Here is a 21116-nt window from a genome sequence, read left to right as displayed (position 1 = left end):
AATCTTTTGCTCTCCAGAGCATCTGTGAATAGTTTAGGTGGGCAAATTAAAGGCTGCAGCTTAACCACACGAGACTTTGATTAGTTAACAAATGGTTAAACAAAACACCCAGCTCATCACTCTTTAGAAGACTAATACAGTAGTCAGGACTTTTTTTTTTAGTGCTGTGATGTAACATCTCTTTTCTGCTTTCCTGTAAATGATTACGGGGCTTTGCAATCATTGCCTTGTCTGTCCTTCAATAGAAATACAGCAATGTTTTGGACACCAAATTTACCACAAGGTTAGCACATTTGCCACGTAATTCAGAACATGTTTCATAACTTTGTAGGCATACATGTTCACACAGTAATTGCCCATGACTTGGCTGGCGGTTTGATTTCCAGTTCCTAGATTTATTTTTAGTCAGCTTGGCAAAGTGGAAAGTTTTGTTTCCTCTGTGTTGGAGAACGGCAGCTGCCCCACTTCTGCCATTGCAATAGATGGGTGCATGTTTGCTGTCATGGGAACCTAGTGGACACTGCCTGTGATGTCACTGGCGATGATGAGTAACTGTCAGGAAAGGGTATATGTCCATAATCACATGCAGCCTTCTGAAAAAAAAAAGGAAACACAGGGCCACCTGCTTCACACCACGGTCCGCCACCAGTTCAAAATAACCCAAGCAGTTCTGTACTCTACCTCTCCGGACATTTCCAGCTTTCCTCAGAGAGAAACTGACTTCAGCAGAAGCTGCTGAGATCTCAGCTAGTTGGCTTCACTATTTTTGTGACAGTTTTGGGGAAGTGAATTAAGAGAAAAGCTTTCCCCTTCTGCAGCAAGTTCCCCTTCTGTTACATTTGAAGTTTGTCAGTATGACTTTGTTGGATCAGGGACAATTGCAGAGTTGTGATAAGGTTTTAGATGCTCCCCTTCTCTCCATAAATGACTCCGTCTAGGTAACCCACATCTTCCTTGGTTAACAGTGTTGCTTTCAGCCGCCTTGGTGAGGATATGGACTCAGACGTGGAACAACTTGCTCATCAACAAGGTCCTTTCCTCCCAACAAGCCATCTTGCATAAGATTAGTAGTACCAAGAATCCAAAGCGGGTGAGAAGGAATCTTTTTGGCAAAACGATTATGATGGAAGACTCTCTTGCATAAAGTTGACAGTGAAGCTGACCCCCTCTATTCTTCAGTTTGTTTTAAATTGTTTCATTGGATTGTAACATTGTAGGATTCTATGGTTTTAAGCACCCACACCCACACACCTGGCCAGGATCTTGTGGTGAAGTAAGAAATCCATTTAAATTATAAAATAATAAAATGGGAATGATTCACAGAGGAAAGAGTCTAAGGGACTGAAGCTGTGAATTAAGGCATATCTTTAAGACCACCATCCCACATAAAAGAAAGCCTCTTTAAGATCTCTGCACTTAAAGAAGCTGAATTTGCAAGAGGCAAATTGTTTAGGCTTTGAGGTTGCATACTCTGCATCACATTTCACATGCTTAGTTACCAATGAAAGACAAGACTCCTTCATAAAAGTAACACATGCACTGAATTACAATCTGAATTCTTTCAATTTATGAGGATGTACATCTCCCCCTCCAGTATTATGCCAGTCACATGCCCAGCATGTGAGTTGGGGCAATGGGGAGAGAACTAGCTACTAAGCAGTAGGCCTGTATATCCATGGAAAGATGAAAGCATCAAGCCAGACATAAAGATGTGACCTCCAGGGCATCTGATTGGGGCGGGTTTGGGGGGGATGCTTGTTTTCTGTAGCCGCCTGTTGTAAACACTAACAAAATTAGCACCGTATTAAGTTATCCCTTAAAGTCACCCTTGAAGAGGGAGTGTTGGAAAGCTCTTCTTGTGGGAAGTAGAGATATTGGATGCATCTGTAAACAGGATTGTATTTACACACACAGAAAGGATCCCAAATATTTTCCAGCTGTGTTTGCATGTACATTTGTAGCAAATGCCTCCATTTGGGCCTGTTTTACATGACTCACAGCAGAATTTCACAGTATTTTAAAAACCCCATACTAATTAGAAAACCACTCCAGGGTGTGTGTGGTTTTTGGAGTCCAAATCAAGAAGTTGAAATGTTCCACCATTGAAGGCAAGCACTATAGAGTATATGCAGTTATTGTGATTGTGTTCTTCAGGAGCATGACTTGTTGGCGCATACACAATTCACGCCATTCAATTTGATAGAGACATGAGATCTAGCTAAGTAATGTATGCATATGGGTATTTATTGCTTCTGCTGAAAGACTGTCAACCTTGCAGGAGATGGAGCTGCTTCTCTGCAATACATCTGCATTCAAATCTTGATGGACACTGATGTGATGGAGAGACTATTGCCCCCTGTGTCAACCCCCAGGACTTATTAAGACACTTAGATATGTACTTATTGAATTGCTCGTAAGTTTCAAAATTACTGTTAAGAATTCATAAGCGTATAAACACAACTGTTAATATTCGTTCAAGAGGTTTTAATAACATTTTAAACATCAGACTGTACATTTAAATTTACATCAATCTCAAGATAAAAAATACTTTTCTTTTACAATATTTTTCATTTACAAACCATTTTTTCCAGTGAAGTGTTTTTGTTTTTGGCAGTAAAAATAGCTGCTACATATATCTTTCTCCTAACTGCTGAAAAGGAGTCAGAATTATTTCCAAAAATAGAATTCATATTTTAATCAGAATAGTTCATGAAGGGTGAGGGCGAAGGTTGGGGAATGGCCAACTGAAGAAAAGAATTAAGGACTATACATATAAATTGTTTCCAAAAGGACATGCATAAAAGAGATATGCCATTAATAAATATATTTGAAAACAATATTAACATTTTCAATTTCAGTCAGAATAAAAGGCAAATTGGGCCTTTTATGCCCCAGGCTATATTATTAGAGTCTTTCAAAAAAAAAATGCTCAAAGTGTTTTTCTGCTAGCCATGAATTATTCTCCTTGAGCAAAAAAGGCACTCAGCATGTGCCTATGTGATTTATCAACTCCTTCAGTAGATTAAATACTTGTTCCAGGATGCTTAAGTGCTGCTGTTCTGAAATGAAACCTTTACTTTCCTCCTCTTTCAGATGCTTATATGAGCTTAAATTACAATATACAATATGTTAAATAGGAGCATTAAATTGCCAGAGAATCATTATGAACGTGCTTATATACACAAACACAAATTACAGACTTTGAAATGGTACATATTTCCTCCCTCTTTGCGAGGACTCTCTGCCACTGCTCCACCTGGCTCTGAGACTACAGTTTATTTGCGGAGGGCACATGCGCTGCTTTGGCAAGAACGCCCAATGCAAATTCAACTCAGTACCCAGACTTAAATAAAGGATGCCTAACCTTCCCTCTCTTAAATCACACGTCATGACATAAAGCATCTGCAAGGTTGTTATTTTAGGGTTTGTTCAAGCTAGAAATTCTGGTGGCTATCAGCCTTTGGTATGGGTAACACCCTTAATTATATGGTGGTATAAATAACCAGAACTCTAAACCCTGGAGTACTTTCGTATCTTCCAAGTTACAGCTGGGAACTGTGTTGACCTCACTCGTTGCTGCTCAAAAGGTTGGACACATCAATATCTGAAGCCATGGTGCCCCCAAATACGGCCATTTCTCTTTCCTTTGACTTCACCTGGTTCACAAAATCACTTCTTTTAAGGTCTTTTACAGTGCACCCACTCCAAACAGCCAGAAGGTAAAACTAATGACTGATGCAGGAGGTCCCAGTTCACAGTTCATGCGTTGTTGCATTCTTCCATCAATGCTACAGAAAATTGCAACGCTCAGTCTTCTGTGTCTGGCTGCACTCCTAGCATTGCATGCAGCTCCTCTGCTGTATAGCCCAACAGGTTATGTAGGTCACATACAAAGCGGTATACATAGCGCTTCCCTGAAGTCTTGTGTATGATGTTCTTGTCATAGTAATAGCGGAGGCCACGGCTCAGCTTCTCATAGTTCATTTTGGGCTTGTTTTTCCTTCTGCCCCATCGCCGTGCGACCTGAAAGGAGAAAAATGTGGTAAGAGTTATTAACATTCAAGGCAACCGCTGAAAATCTGGATTTTAGGAATGGAGTCATTTATTCCAAATGCCATGTTCTTTAATCACTAGCACTTCCACAAGGCCAAGTTAACTGGAGCATACTAGGAACAACAAGTTCAAAAGGGAAAGGTGGAATGAAATGCCTAATCCTTAAAAGCTTAATGAATAGCTAAAGACATCTAGGGCATCTAGAGAGTTGCAAAAAAAGGAGGTTTTAAATAATGAAATACTTCCAAGTCACGCTTGAATTATGAGAATTATGAGTATATCTGAAGTGAAAAGCTTCAACAAATTAACTTCCTGCAGTATTTTTCTAACTGAAAGAATTTAAATCATGAAGCAACCACTTGATACCTAATAGAATTCATTCATTCTCTCTCTCTCTCATATATATATATATATATATATATATATATATATATATATATATATATATGCTTTCGTAGATTTTCACGGGTACAGGAATGCAGGTTTTGGTGTCCTCGGGTGTCTTCCCGTGTAAAAGATGGGGTGTCTAGGCGACGTTTCGACGAGGTCTCACTCGTCATCTTCAGGCTGGTGCTTTCGGCTTCTTGTTACTGGAACAGAGCAGGATCTCAGTGTTTGAGTTCCTATAAATACTGTTGAGGGGGTGTGGTGTATAGCCTCCAATGTTCTGGGCAGAGAGGAAGTTCCCAGGCTAGTGTGCCTTTTCTTCTTTTGTTCCTTAATTACTTGAGGGATATCTTGAGTGATTTCTTGAGTGATATCCTGAGTACCACTTAGGTGGGTCATTAGGTGTGGATTAGTTGCTAAGGTGGGTCATTAGGTGTGGATTAGTTGCTAAGGCCTTTGTGTCTTGACCTCTTGAACTTTGTGAAGAGTTTTCTGAGAAGATGGCTGTACTGCACTTAGTTGTGCTCTGGCTTGGCTTCGAGTATAGGGGCGAGCTGTGGTTTTGTGGCCTGTGCCACACCTAATGACCCACCTAAGTGGTACTCAGGATATCACTCAAGAAATCACTCAAGATATCCCTCAAGTAATTAAGGAACAAAAGAAGAAAAGGCACACTAGCCTGGGAACTTCCTCTCTGCCCAGAACATTGGAGGCTATACACCACACCCCCTCAACAGTATTTATAGGAACTCAAACACTGAGATCCTGCTCTGTTCCAGTAACAAGAAGCCGAAAGCACCAGCCTGAAGATGACGAGTGAGACCTCGTCGAAACGTCGCCTAGACACCCCATCTTTTACACGGGAAGACACCCGAGGACACCAAAACCTGCATATATATATATATATATATATATATATATTCCTATCTTGGTTCAGAGTTACCGTATGTTTTTAAAAAACAAAAAAAGCTGCCCAACAAACTATACATGGGAAACAAGTTTTATACATCTAGTTAATACTGCTTATATTAAGGTGCAGAGTACAGGCTGTCCTTCCTCATAGCTCCACCTAAGAGTAGGCGCCAAACAATTTCTATTCATGACAACTGAACTACTAACCTCATCTGGATCTGTTAATTTAAACTCCCATCCATCTCCAGTCCAGCTAATGAATGACTGACACGATTTGTCAGTTAGAAGCTCTAAAAGGAACTGCCACAATTGTATCGGTCCACTACCTGTTAATACCAGGATAAGATAAAATTATTGTATACTGTCATACATAAATTAATGTGTTAAAGAGACTAGCACTCAGGATTTTAGTATAATTGTTTAATATAATTAAAGTCTTCCTGGGTAAAGGTAAACCTGACACCAGAAGTTGAATCAGAAAAAATGAAATATACACCTGTAGTTAACAGGATTTTCTTACAGTAGATCTGGATTCACAATCTTAAAAAATTCATGGCAACAAATTGAAGGAAGCTTCCTGCCCTCCAAACTGTTGGCTACACTTTGCAGTACTCCTTATGTTTCACTCTGAAATCCACCCCAACAATTGAATTTCATCTGAAACATGGAATTCAGAAAAGAACTTGCACTGGGCACAAAAGAATTGTTGAATTCTGCTTTCATTCAGCTTTCATACACACAGAAAAGTGTACAAATAGTGGCTTTAATTAATCTTTATTTTGAGGGTAGTCCGAAATTGCTCCAGTTACATTTGTGATGGCTACCTCTGTTGTCATTTCACCTAAAGAAAAATGCACCCTCATGGGGCATTATGCAATCGGTGAAGGGGCAGAAAAGCCCCAGAGGCAAAAAACAAAAAAGGTCAAGGAAAATATTGTAGTACTTGCCTGTAAACCCAGCTAGAATTGCTGCTGGTATAACTGGTTTCCCTTGCTCCACAGGGTCACTCCTTTCTTGAATGTAGTCTTTAAAGGACATTGTGGGTTTGTTCAGACACAAGGACTGGCTGCAGTCATCATCAAAACTCTCATAAGATGGCACACGCTGGACATCCACCAACGAGGACTGGCTGTTCCAAGACTGCAGCAATGAATCTGAGCCTTCATAACTTTCTGTGCCACTGTCACTTGAGTCATGCTCTTTAGGTTTACCTGAAAGTGTGGAAAAGTCACAAGTTTGGGTTCACTCAAGTTTTTCTTTGTATTAGTATCGCAGCTGAAAAAATGGAAATGATCGAAACACCCGGGTTTGAATGGATGAGGCTGAGAATACAGGCTCAAAACTGCAATCTTAGGCTGGATCAAAGAAGCGTTTCAGTTAAATGCGTTGTAAATTTAAACAGGGAAAACAGGTGGCACAATGTTATATCGCATATACAACGCATATCAATCACATTTTCCTTTGCCAGTCTAGCTGAGTCCTTAATTCAGTGCAGCAAGCCAATGAGAATGCAGCTTAGTTTCATCTCTCTTCTTTTTAACAGTTAGTCTGCCCCCACTCCACCAGTTAAGAACTCAAATTACAGAGGTTGCAATCCATCGTAGTTCAGATTATGTTTACGTCCGTCAATTTTGCCCAGTTGTAGTCGGTAAGAATACTACTTTGAATCCAAGGGTTTTACTTAATAGATCAGCACATCACTTGAAATTGACTGCAACACCTCAAGGACCACTTCTCCTCATATGAAACAACCTGGCCCCTGTAATCATCATATGAGGCCCTTTTTCTTTGTTACTATGGTATGCATTTTTGTTTATATATTGTAAATCACCCTGTGGTCTTCAGGTGAAGGGCAGCACAGAAATAATTAATTAATTAAGGAAGCTTATGAAATTTATAGCTTAGTTGCCAACAGCTTAACAAGACAATTTTTTTTCTTTGGCAAATTGTACTCTACTCCATTGACCTATCAAAAGGCACTATGAGTTCTCAGCATCTCAAAATAATGGCTGAGTAATAAAGAGGTAAGTTGGGTTGCTAACTCAGAAACAATAAGCTTGGGTTTTTTTAAATACATAATTGCTAGAGCACATGTTAGGAACTGTATTATATTAATGTTTATTTCTCGGAATCTTCTACACTGTAAGCATTATAAACAACAAGGGATCATACGCATAGGGAAGTGCAATCTTACCCGAGTTATCCAACATCAAGTTCAAGTTGTTTCTTGAGAAGTCCTGGTTCATGGAGCAGTAGTTCACATTGACAGTTTCTAACTGTGCTTTAGGAAACATCTGATATTCTTGTTTTAGGTTAACTACATTTGGTCCAACAGATGTCTGACATAAGTCATCCAAAAGGCTGGATTTTGGATAGCTGAGGGCTTTTGGATAGCTGGGTACTTGAGCACAATACTGTGCTTGTTCTATGTTAATACCTGGAGGGGAAATGGACATTTGTTTTTATAATACTCATTGCAGACTCCCCTAGAACAGTATCAGATGTCAAGTAGAGCAATACATGTATGGCCCTAACACTTGTTAGCACAATGTCAAATGCCAAACATGACAATTAGTCAACTCAATCTCCCCTGGCATCTATAACCTTCTCACCTCTCCCCAGGCAAATATATTGGGGTTTTCCCTTTAAGTTTCTAGTCCTAACAGATCAGCATTTTGAAGCATATCCATTCCATTCATCACCAGTTCCTGGCAAAAAACATACCCCCCCAATAACCTGACTACCTCCCTCACCCTTCTGAAAGTGAAAGGTATATAAAGCAACTTTCTGTAGATTGCTGAATATGCACATGCAATTTCATCCAGGGTGTATACTCTGTACAGCACAGGTATGAAATTGGATATCTACTGACATCAAAAGGAAATTCAGTCTTTCCAGCTTTCCTTAACTGCTGTAATTAGCCTAATTAAAGATACTTACCTAATGTGTTGTTGTTGACCCAGTGCATGGATGAAGTGAGATGGGCGTTTTCCATATACTGATCTTGTGGCTTTTCTTCACTGTCTGGAAATAGAAAAAGTATTTGTTTATACATTTTGGACAGGGGAATTTGCTTTCATCTGTTAAAAGGCAACATGTGACATTTGTATAACACTTAACAAAAGGATTAGCATTTACTTTTGCAAGTTTACCATCCACTGCCCCCAAACAAAACTTGTCATATGTTTCCTGGCTCATGCCACTACTCTGGTTAGACTTATTTACCTTTTATCATTTGATCCAGATGTTCCCAGAGAATATCACCCACATAATCAGGTGCCAATTCCAAGAAGCGCTCCTTTCCCAGTCTGCACAACTCTTGCCCATCCATGGCAAACCTCTCAAAGTTCACATTTACCAAACTAAATTCATTGGTGGCCCAGATAAGCCACTGGCACACCTGATGATGTGACCATAACCACGGATCTGCAAGGAGCAAGACAAACAAATTAACATTAAGGAAACTCTCTGCACACTTATGCCTACTGGCTGCTGCCTCTTTTACTAACACTTCTCCACATATTCTTTTGAGAAGCATCCAGTAAACTAAACCTACACCAAGCTCAGGCCGCAATCCTCAAAAGATCATTTGCAAGCACTCAGAAACTCTCATTTTGTTTACTGGTATTATAATAAATAAAACTACCTTTCTAAGGCTAATCAGTGTAGTCTTTTGCATTAGAAATAAAGCACTTACTATTTGGAATACCCAGTCTGCGCTGTTCCTTTGTGAAACCACTGAAAGTTGCTTTTAAGGCCTGACTCATCACAGCCTTACTGCATGGGGTTAAGAGAGGCAATTCACAGCTGTTTGATTCTGAAAGGCAGAAGAGTTGCAATAATTTAGAAAAGGGAAAGGGGGAATATGTTTAAGTTTCTTCTTTCTCAACTGCAGCAATGCTTTGTTATTAATACAGATTTTGGACCCAACTGTATTCTTTACAGAAGTTGCCAGTGACATAGCATTAGAAGAGACTAGCAACATTTCAACACTAGAAAAGAACATAAAGTAACCATGTTTAGAATTGTTTGCATAAACATAGTAATTATTCCGAACTTGTTATTTAGCTCTGCATTCCTTCAGGACAGGATCACCAGCATTGCTATCAATGATTTTAACTCGCTTTTTGTAAGAAAGAGTTTGCCCTTGGTATACGGAGTTATAATCATTTCAAAACCGCAATACTTCGCTTATCTATGTTCTATTGACTATTTCGTCAGGTGTACAGCACTATTATGGCAAGAACAGTGTTGCTGCAACTGGGGCTCTGACGAACTATCTGAATTCATTTACTGATAGGCTACCTGCCAGTGTGACTTTCAGAGTAAAATACTACTTTCATTACCAGAAGAACTAAATGAACTTTGCATCCTGATCAGTTTCAAGCCTAGGACCAAGAAAGCAGTCACAGTGCTCCTTTACTTGTAATGGCTTCACCATTAATTCCAAAAACTATGCACATCTTTGTACTTTGCTACTCAAGCTAATGGAGCCACATGCACAATCTGGACTGAGAATTTTAAATTTATATTACGAGGGGTATACCTCTGCCCAACTCTACCAAGACATTTCCTACATAAGCACTACAGTGGAACCTCTACTTACAGACATAATCCGTTCTGGAGGTCTGTCCGCTGGTCGAAACAGTGTGCTAGAAGAGGCGCCGTGTGTGCGCATTTGGCGGTAGCGCGTTTCTGCGCATGTGCAAATCGCGGCAAACCTGGTGTTTACTTCTGGGTTTGCCGTGGATGCAACTTGGATAGTCAGCGAGACGAGGCGTATGTAAGTCGAGGTTCCACTATACTCAAATTAATAGGAGCTACACATGAGCAATGACTTTGCTTCAACGCTATTCTATTATGAATAAGAGGAGATGCCCACAGATTGTGCCTTCTCTAATTCTACATACAGGTGACTTTGGACCACATCCTGTTTAGAGTATTTAATTCTATTAACTAGCATGACAGAGGTGTTACATTTATTAAACTGGTATTTACCATAAGAAATAGAATCAAGGCCTGTTGGCACTTCCTGGACTGTCTGATCTTCATTTAATGAGGGAAAGTATCCAGTAAACAAAGAATTTGCACCTTCAAAGCTATCAAATGCAGGCTGCCGCTGAAAAAGAAAATACAAGAAGTTCAGTTTGGATATTTTAGTACACACACAAGTTTATAGAGCAAATGTGATATGGTTATGTAACTCATTGTTCCAGGAATCTTAACAGCTCCATTCTATGTTAAGCAGCCATTTCTTAGTCAGTATCATTTCCCTTGAAACTGACTAAGTACATACGAAGGATTGACGCTGGATTTCCTGATTTACTAAAAGCTGTAGCAGTAGTTCAAATAGGAAGTTACAAAAGCATCTTCAGATTCATAATGTCATGGAGCATATCCTTGCAACATTTTAAAAGCACAATCTGAAATTTGAATTAACAAAGGTTCAGGTATTATTTTAAAGGATTTGCTTTATTTTATGAAGCACTGTTCGCGTTTGAATGACTACATAGCACTATAAATTCTATTAAGGGGGGAAAAGGTATGGTCTAGACACTAGAAAACAATGGGAGACACACATGAAATCTGAACAGTAATCTGAGGTTTGAGGTTTTATAATTATTTACTTTCCTAAGTAACTTCCTTTTTATGAAGCTATTCACCAGAATAGTTTTATGAAATGCACACTAACTGCATACTGATATACAGAAACTGCACACTAACCTTTCTTGTATAATTGTGTATAATATGTATAAGCACCTATTTGATAAAACAAAAATCACACACACACAAGAATACAACACTACCATCTTTGTAGCAGCCATTGTAAAGCAAGTCTGAAATAAAAGACTTGATACATTCCACTATTTTTTTTCACCCATTAACTCACAAACATAGCCATTCACTGAAATGTTTTCACATCATTAAAATGGTTAGCTTGTTGAGGTGTTAAGATAGACATCCAAGAACAATGTGTTTGACTTTCTACTGCTTTTATTAATATATTTGTATTCAAATGGTCAGGGAAGCAGCATATCTATGAAGTTTGGGTGCCAGTTTTGGGTAACTTCTCTAATACATTGCTACTGATTTCACCCTTTAAATTCAAAAAAGCATATCACAGGGTGGAAAAGCCAGCACAAAGTACATCTCTCAGATGTGTGCCTCTATTGGCTGGTTTTAGCCCAACACTTATTTAGTCAATGTGATTCAGTCTAGAACAAAGAAACTGTTCATATAGACATTACTCCAATAAGAAAATTCAGCTTTAAAAACTTAACTTGAGCAAGTTGCTGTACAAATGAAATGATTAATAATAAGCCAGCTGTCTAGCCTTCTAATAACATAAATTCTTTCAATGTTAACTGATAAAAGATCTGAGTCAACACTTTCAACATAATCTGGAAACTCCTGTGTTTTGTGTAAACAAGTGACCCTTGTACTGAGTCACTGGAAAAAATGCAGCAGAATTAAGAGTGAGTAAAAGGCATGCTGTACTGAAAAAAATGTTTTGAATATGAAACTAAACAGCACAATGAGCACGTTAAAAGCATAGACACATAAAAATCCTGAACAAATGAGGAACAGTTGTACAATGTTGGAACTGTGCCCAGAAGGCCAACGTAAGTCAACCAATATGCCTTCAATATTGTTTGTGACTGGCCTACCAGCCAAGAAAAGGTTAGCAAGCATCTTCCATAAGGCCTACATTTATATTCTTTTGTCTTAACTAAGTAAAAATACAACCTTGAACAGTTTATTGCTAAATTAAGACATAGCTTCATTTTGCTAAATTATTCTGTCTCCGATTCCCTCAAAGGTTTGAATGTCAGGCAGTATTGAAAAAAATCAATAGTGGAATTTTTAAAGAGACATAAGTTGTTGATGTCACAGTAAGCCAAAACAGCAGACAAAGCACTTCTCATAGGGGACTTTGAATTTTTAAACTACAGGACAATTAGGGTGTAAATACAATCAACTGTACATAAAAATGCTACTTGACACCAGCACATTAAGCTTTTGGCTATCTCAACAGTGCATTTATTTTATACACCTGTCTTGGTGAGATCACGAGGCAGGATTTGGCTTTCAAATTGCACAGCAAATAAGAAAACAGTTTCTGTTATTCTCTTTTCAAATATAGAAAGCCTATATGCAAATGACACAACATCGAATTAAACTAATAGTCTTCACTGGACTGTTACTGAAAATGTTAGTTTTTAGCTAGAATAGAAGTATATTGTTTATAGCATGTAAAAATAGTTTCATGCATGCAAAATTAAAGTGTTACTGAAAATGTTTGTTTTTCACAACTCACCTTGAGCAGTCCTCTATATGCATTGCACACAGGTGCTACCTGATCCATGTTCTTGATTCCAAAGTCACTCATCTAAAATGAGAAAATAAAATATATATGAGAGCTATTTGTTGACAGGGGGGAAAATGCTTTTGGCTCATGCATGAACATTCTATCTGCTGCAGTTTACAAAGGTCATACACGAATGTCACCAATTTCCTTCATTCAGAAGGGAGAACATAGGAGAAGCAAATCAAGAGTTATCATTTAAAAACGTTCTAGCCGCGCTAGATTAAACTTTAATGTCCCAACTCCAAAGAGTTACACAACTAGCTTTCAAACATCACCCCACCTCACAGAAATATTTTGAAAGAGGATAATTTGCCAAGCTGTATGTGATATGGCTTGGTGGGTGGAGGGTGTGCCGCTGACCAATCCAAAACTCCAACAATCAGTATGTCAGACTTGGCTATTTTAACTTACAAGTTACAACATAATGTTCTACCAACACAGAACTTTTTTTTTATTTTTAAAGATCATTATACACAATTGGGTGCAACCATCGAAGTACTCACTATGGGAGAAGACTAGGCATCAAACACTCAAATACCAATCACTACAACAGCATCTTGACATGTACACTATAAAGGTTACGTTGATGCTACCTAGTATTTAACTTATAATAAGGATTATGAAATAGGGAGGCATTTTGGCTCAGTGGCTGGACTTTGGTATGGCACTGTGAAATACAAGTTCAAATCACCAGACAGCCATGAACACAATGGGTGGTCTTGGTTAAGTCAACAGCATCTCAGCCAAACCTATGTCACAAGATTGTTGTGAACACAGTATTTCATTTTTGCTCTACTTCATTTCTATTGATGAAATCTCTCTGTATGCAGAATGACTCGCTTCAGCTTCTGGCAAAAGTATAGACTGTCTGAATTATAAATTATTACTGAAACACTATAAAATGCTATTGATATCTAAAGATGGTATTATTCATCATCCACTCATCATGAACAGCTGAATACTTAAGTATGCATGGCCTTAAGTGAGCTTTCCCCAAAATCCATAAAAGTGAGCGTACACATAGATCAAACAAGAAAAAAGGTTTTAATGCTTTTTTCAATTCTTTCTAAAATCTCCCCTCCTTTTTTTGTTCACAGTATGAGATCATATAAAAAGAATATTGTTGGAACTTAATACTGATAGTCATTTGAAAACTAAAGAATTGTTAGAGAGTAATGACACAGCAAGCAACACCTCATCCTAATCGCATCCATTTGCTTAGAGAATCTCCCAGCTATTAGTGGAATTTACTTCCATATAAGTGTCCTTAGGGTCATCACTCTTCATTAAAACAATTACTTTAGAACAGATATATTTTATCAGACCTAGTTCCATATTTTTGTTAGCTTATTTTGTACCTTAGAAAATTGGTACAAAATTGGTGTACTCAATTTTGTACTCACTCGCTCCAATTATCCAATCAGGCCTATACAACCTACAGGCCTGAAGTGAAATAAAACCAGAGCCAATTCTTATTAGCCCCCATTAATTCTTAGTCCTACTAAATGTAAGTAGGCCGCCCTGACTAACTACCCATGTTTCAAGCTCAGCCTTGGGCAGTGGTGTTGTCTGTGGCCCCCCCCCCCCACTTTTGGCTCTAGACTCTAGAGAAAATGTGAGCCTTGCCCTTGGGCTGTTCTTCCCCAGCACTACCTAATGATCAACTTTTCACACCATAAATACTAGGTGTTTCCACAGGCAAACTGTACACACCACTGTAGATATCTCCTCTATTTCCCCATTCACTATAATGGAGAACCTAAAAATAGCTTTAAACTTTTCTCATTTTAGCCAAAGTGGATGAGATTTACAGGTACAGGAGCTCCTCCAGAGTGGATTAAGCTTGCAGACAAATAGATCCGGGGGCTTTTTGTGAGGAAAGTAAAAGGCATTCATTTTCTTCCATAATCTCTTATGAAAGCAGAGCAGGGGTTTCTCTCTTGCTCTTTCTTACCTTAAAACAGTTAAGAAGTGGTTGACTCATGTGTATTCTTGATTCTAAAGTTTTTAAAACTCTGCAGTTTCACATAGGGCCTAGTTTCTGGTGCCCTTCAATAGATCTTACAGACCTTGCCTGTGTCCTCTTGATAGGCCACAGGACTCCAATACGGGCTTTAAATTGTGATGCTTTTGTAGAACACTCCTGTGGAGTTCTGAAGAGCTCTGGGTTTGTTTGTGTTAAAGCAGAACGATGAAGGGTTTTTTTTAACACCTTAACTTTCATTATTTTTTTTAAAAAATACCTCTATTGCTGGGCTTAACAAAGAACAACCCAGAGTCTTCCATGCTCTGCAGGCAACATGCTGGACAGCACCACTTATTGCAAAGCCCACAGACCTAGGATAACTAGATATACAATGACATAGTAATTCTGTGTTTAAAAACCTAGAAAATAAAGTGACACTCTGTGCAAGCCCTGTTCTAAACTGGGGGGCGGGGCGGCAATTGCGTACATCATGTTTTAACAAGACTTCACTCCAATTCGCTTCTTTATTCAGCTCCCACACATAACTGATGCACACGCTATTTGATTATTGTTGGGATAAAGGATTTAAGGAGACCAAGAGCAAACTGCACTGCAGTGAGGGGAAATGATAACATACTTTATATTTAATAGTGCCAGGAACAGTATAATGTGAGGTCTCTGACTAAAACTCTGAAAACTACTGTTGATGGAACAGTGATAAGACCTGAGTACATTAACTCAACAAGAGAGGATCAAAGAGGAGGCTATAAAAGCAAGCTTATGGGGCGTTGTTCAGTTCGTCACAACTGAACACAAATGTTTTATAGTAATGCTTTGGCACAGAGTTGGTTTAACCCTTATCTTTCAGACTGGTTATCAGTTTCCAGGAATGCATCTGTGTATCCACCTCATGTACTTTGCGTAAGGAGGTAATCAGCCAAAAGATCAAAATGCTGTTAATTTTAATGTAGGGTTTTCCCCCCTTAAGAATTCCACACCTGGCATGAAAAGGTAAGAACATGGCCCAGCTTCTTCTCCCTTATGTCAAGTCTTTAAAATCCCTGACCATTAAAGTGGAAATCCATTTTAATTTAGTGTCACTTGTAGTTGTCTGCTCATATAGAAATCTGTATTGATACAGAATTTTAAAACCTCAGGTTTATATAATGAGCTATTTAAACTTGAAAGAATTTATGTGGTAAGTATGAAATACTTTATATATTAATTATACTGGGTGAACTCCTGGTCTCTGTGTGTTTTCAAACATACATGGGCTCTCTCTTCCTCCTAGTCGAAAATACATCTTTTTCTGATAGCTCCACTGACACAGTTCTTTCAAAAATCAAATTCCAACAAGCAATGCTTTCTTAGCTTCAAGAGAAGCTTTCTTTTCAAACAGCTTTGTTTATGGAGGCAGAGGCTAGTTTCCTGAGGTTCAGCACTGGCTACAACTGCATTTTATATTAAAACTGGGTATTATTGACCAAAATCTCCTGAGCGAAATGGGTTCCTGTAAATAAGCATCTTCTACATAAACGACGAATATAAAGAGGCGTTGCCCAACTAATTAGCTGATATTTCTTCCAGTAAAATATAAATAAATGTTACTGATGTTTAAGCAAGATTTTCCTGCATTCATTCATTTTCTGGAGAAGTTTCAGTTACATACATACTGCCATGACTGTAGCATGTTTACGAAAAGCCATATGTAACACGTGGTGCTCAATTGTACAAGTATGCATAGGTATATCTTTTGGGTACATTATTTATAAAGGGGGAAGGGGAATAGGTGAAGAGATAAACAGCCTGTTGCTTGTTGTTACTCTCTAGCAAATCATAGTATACCAAAAAACAAGTCTTGAGGCATATGTTTTTTGTGGATAAAACTAGGCCTTACTTTTCCATTTGCCTTATAAACACATGGTCAAGCTAGCAGGTAACTAAAAACTTAATTATGTGTAGGTGATTGCCAGAAGCAGTTAATGCATTCATGATCAACATTTAGTAACCAAAACGTTAAAATACTAAAAATACTAACTATAAAAGATCACTAATGATTTTATCCCCTTGTCCTTTTCAATGCAATATTATAAACAAGTTAATTTCTTACAAGAAAGTTTAAAAGCCTAATCAACAGTGAACCAATATTAATGTGAATATGCCACACAAACAACCTATTCACACTCACAAAAGGTACACAAAAATGAAGCAAGACATTTAGCTGTTTGGGGTGGGGAGAAGACACATACAGACATAATTTTTAAGGGCAACAATTCCCTTTTCTGATCCTGCTCATATCCATAGAAACATCCATTAAGTGCCATTAGCACGTGGATCAATAGCATTACAAGATTCATTTATACTGTAATGAAGACTTAATGCGGTAAAAGCCTTCTGCATGCAACACTTTATGAAAAAAAGGAACAGTGATCAAACTACAAATACATGATTTTAACAGCCCAAATATCTACCAGACTTAATATTTACCAGAGTGAGCAACAAGAACACACTAAAAGTGGGTTTTTAAAAAAAGTTTGTTTTTCAAATTCCTATCATTCATCTTATATACGCCTCTCCTCTTTCTTCTAATCACATGGGGATCAACTGACTTGCAAAGTTAGATCTGAATTATTCTAGTTCACGGACCCCATTCACAAATCCAAACAAAAATAAATTACACCAACGCATTTTTAGAAGAGCAGCTCCAGTAAAACCGAGATAAGGCCAAAACAACTGCTTTGCCGGGCCGGGGAGAATTTCGCCTTTGATTCCGAAGCAGTTATTTCCCACCCGCACAAGCCTTTTCAAGGCAGAACTGATGGCCGAAATCCCAAGAGAAAGAACTCCAAAGCAGCTTCCGGGAAAGCGGAAAGACCTGTTACTCGCTAAGCAAAGCAACGCCTGCTCCCTCGCTCCGCCGGGATGTGCCCGGCATCCCGACGACGAGAGCCGCGCTGCAAGCCACACAAAAAGGAAAACGACCACCGAGAGAGAGAGAAAAACACACGGAGCAGAAGAAGACCCGTATCCGGCTTGGCGAGATGCTCTTCCACCACAAACGCCGATTAGCGCCTCTGGCCCATAGAGCATGACAAATCCCTGGCCAGAAAGGCTGGGGGAAATGGCACGGCGCTCTCCGTCTTCTCTCTCCACCCCCACCGCCAATTCTCTCTCGCCCACCTGCGCCCCGTCGCCAGTTACCTGAGCCCGCCTGCCCGAAGGCGCCTCCCTCCAGCCCAAAGAAGCGCGCGCGCGCGCCAGCCTCCCCGAGCCCAGGTCCCCTCGCGCTCCCTCCCTCCGTCTCCCGGCTTGTGTTTCCCGCGCCGCGCCCGGTGGCCTCGCTCGAGGTCCCTCACCTGGCCGAAGAAAATCCGCACTCCGCTCCGTCCAAAAGGCGCCTCCGCTTGCGGACACCCCCCAAAAAATATCCTTGCGCGGCAGCCGAAGGCGCGCGCACAAAGCACACGGCGACGTTATCCCAACACGGCTCCGGAGGTGGAGGAGGAGGAAGAGACTACCCTCCCGGCAAAGCACCAGCAGCCGCGGCCGAGTGAAAGGGGCGAAGAGGCTCTCGAGCAAACTCCCAGGCCGCCGAAGGACGTGTGTGCGTGTGTGTGAGGGAGCTCGAGGTGGCTTCCCGCCGGCGCTGCTGGTGGCCCTGGAGTGACTGCGTTGCGCTGGCGCGGGTTGGGCACGCCTGGCTTCTTGACGGGGCGAGGGAGGCGCCGAGGGAGGGAGGCGGAGCGCGAGCAGGAAGAGCCGCCCCTCCGCTCTGCTGCTGCTGCTGCTGTGCTGCCCCGCCGCAAACAGGAGAGCAGCCCCGGCTGCCTCCGTCCCCTCGACGGAGACGCCGGGAAGCCTCGAGGGGGAAGGCATGGAGAGGCTCAGAAGAAACCTACTTCGCAGAAGAAGGCGAAGGAAGACCAAAGCCCTTGATCTCTCTGAAACTGAAGCTTTCAGAGCTCGTCGAGAGCGCAATGACGAGAGCCTTTTTGGATCAGACCAATAATGGCCTATCTTAGTCCAGCATCCCGTTTCTCGCAATGGCTAACCCGATGCCCGCGGAAGCCCCCAAATAGGAAATGAGCTTGCCCTGGAGCTTATTGTCATGCTCAGGAAGAAAACCCATAATTCTTAAGTTTATCTGTAAACTGTCGGGGGCAAAAAGCAGGGTATAAATAAATAATATAACAATTCTTATTACTGTATTAATAATGATTTTATTATTTATACCCCGCTCATCTGGCTGGGTTTCCCCAGCCACTCTGGGCAGCTTTCATCTGAATATAAAAACATAATAAAATGTCAAGCGTTAAAAACTTCCCTATACAGGGCTGCTTTCAGATGTCTTCTAAAAATTGTGTAGTTCTTTGACTCCCTGAGTCTGATGGGAGCGCCCTACTGCCAAGAAGGCCTTTTGCCTGGTTCCCTGTAACTTCACTTCTCGCAGTGAGGGAACCACCAGAAGGCCCTGGGAGGTGATCCACAGAAAATATATATATAAATTGCTGCACACAAAATGTATGAATGAATACACCTCTATCACCTCTTCCACACCCTTTTTTTAAACAAAAGCCCCAAATGTTGTGGCCACTCCTCATAGGGAAGTTGCTAAAGCCCCATGATGATTTTGGCTACCCTTTTCTGAACATTGCCCAACTCTACAAGATCCGAGTGATGTGCTGACCAGAAGTGTGTGCAATACTGCTAGTGTGGTTGCGCCATAGATATGTATACAGGCATTCAATATTGGCAGTTATAATTTCAAACTTGTTCCTAATGATCCCTAGCATGGGATCCACCTTTTTCATAGGAAGGACAGAGTACAAGGTTGATGGTAAGTGAACAGACATTTCTGAGAGAGAGTGAGGAAAGGCTACTTCAGGGGTCAGCAACCTTTTTCAGCCGTGGGCCGGTCCACCGTCCCTCAGACCATGTGGTGGGACTATATTGGGGGGGGGGGAATGAACGAATTCCTATGCCCCACAAATAACCCATAGATGCATTTTAAATAAAAGCACACATTCTATTCATGTAAAAATACCAGGCAGGCCCCACAAATAACTCAGAGATGCATTTTAAATAAAAGGACACATTCTACTCATGTAAAAACACACTGATTCCTGGACCGTTCACGGGTCGAATTGAGAAGGCGATTAGGCCGCATCCAGCCCGTGGGCCTTAGGTTGCCTACCCCTGGACTACTTTTTACCATTCATGATCTAACTGATAATACAAACAAAAGACGAGTTAATGCGCATTAAAGGATAGCTCGTTTTTTACTTAGCTTGAGGGTATGCCACAAAGAGAGGAGTCTAACCCAAACACTGGAGCCAACTCCAGTATATTTGTGGGGCTGGGCCCCTACAAAGTCAATGGGCAAAGTTGCGGGCACCCACAGTCTTCAGCATGAGATGGCGCCTATGAACCCAAATGTGCAATATATTTAGTTACACAAATAAATGTTCACATAGATTCTATAGACATTGTATTGATCATACCAATTTCTAGGGCCTGTTCGTGTTATTACTGCTTACATGCCACAACGGCTTCCATAGACAATGAAGTGGCCGTGATATGTTAGATGGTTCAAAACTGTTCATTTCCACGGTAAGTGATAACTGGTGATTTCTCCAACTTTCCTGGCTGGTACCATGGATTATGTTTATATGTGGTCATAAATTGTATTCCAGGCACCAGAATAGCATTTATATTTAATTGATGTGATCTGAAGTAAATGGGCTGTGAGACCCACTTTTTATCTCCTTACAGAACACACTGCATGTGAGATGTGCTAGTCCAGGAGTATATAGACAAAAGCACATCAGGCCTATTTTATTATTATTAATTCTTAATGCAGGAAGCTCTTGGGCTGAATTGCAGACTACATCCCATATCCCGTAGGTATGTTTAATTATGTATATCATTATTATGTTGTTCAATACAAATGCTTAGGACTTTTCAACAGTTTTGGAAACTCACATTTATTTGCTTTTCAGTCCACTCTTGTACATGTTACGTCTCAGTGTGCCCGATGGGGCTTAGTCCCAGGTATGTATGCATGGACTATCCCTCCTAGTTCTAATGATTTTGCTTGTTTTCTTGGAAGTAAATCCCACTGTATTATTCAGTGGGGGTTAACCCTAAGTAAGCAAGAATAGGATTGCAGGCTCAGCTTCTATATCTGAAAGAACAGTATCTCTTGAAGAAGTATTTATGATATGATAATGCTTTGCTCTCTTTAAGGTTGCATTCTCTGGAAGCTATCATATGATGAATGGTGGCAGGAATGAATAAATATTTCCTTTAACCCTTTGGTGTTCTTTGTTTTGTTTCATTGATCAGATTATTGTACTGTTTACTGTTATGGCTGCTGGTTTTTGTTTTTATTTGGTCTTCCTTTAAGTGCTGATTTTATTATTGTCTTTA

The 21116-nt window shown here is 40.1% G+C and overlaps 1 protein-coding gene across 2 annotated transcripts; it reads right to left on the bottom strand.

Moving 5' to 3' along the window:
• Positions 1 to 2463: 2463 nt before the first annotated feature.
• Positions 2464 to 18379, bottom strand: ETS2 (ETS proto-oncogene 2, transcription factor). 2 transcript variants are annotated; one of them, XM_077927342.1, is made up of 10 exons: positions 18044 to 18379; positions 12671 to 12742; positions 10351 to 10471; positions 9050 to 9169; positions 8578 to 8778; positions 8293 to 8376; positions 7547 to 7789; positions 6296 to 6563; positions 5560 to 5674; positions 2464 to 4023 (listed from the first exon to the last, which is right to left on the bottom strand). In XM_077927342.1, exons 2-10 carry the CDS (start codon positions 12740 to 12742, stop codon positions 3808 to 3810), a joined length of 1440 nt encoding a protein of 479 aa, XP_077783468.1. In that variant the 5' UTR covers positions 18044 to 18379; the 3' UTR covers positions 2464 to 3807. The 2 variants fall into 2 exon arrangements, with proteins under 2 accessions (XP_077783468.1, XP_077783469.1); XM_077927343.1 differs by lacking the exon at positions 18044 to 18379 and adding an exon at positions 17695 to 17811.
• Between the last annotated feature and the right edge of the window lie 2737 nt (positions 18380 to 21116).

This window comes from Podarcis muralis, chromosome 4, assembly GCF_964188315.1.
Source record: "Podarcis muralis chromosome 4, rPodMur119.hap1.1, whole genome shotgun sequence".
Classification (NCBI taxonomy): Eukaryota; Metazoa; Chordata; class Lepidosauria; order Squamata; family Lacertidae; genus Podarcis; species Podarcis muralis.
This window is presented reverse-complemented; position numbering and strand designations above follow the sequence as displayed.

Excerpts from the sequence above, each read along its gene's own strand:
- ETS2 (XM_077927342.1), bottom strand. The coding sequence starts at position 12,742 with ATGAGTGACTTTGGAATCAAGAACATGGATCAGGTAGCACCTGTGTGC. Across the intron at positions 8,377-8,577 it reads TCTGGATCAAATGATAAAAG|ACAGTGAAGAAAAGCCACAA; the intron begins GTAAATAAGTCT and ends TTCTATTTCCAG. Across the intron at positions 4,024-5,559 it reads AATTAACAGATCCAGATGAG|GTCGCACGGCGATGGGGCAG; the intron begins GTTAGTAGTTCA and ends TTCTCCTTTCAG.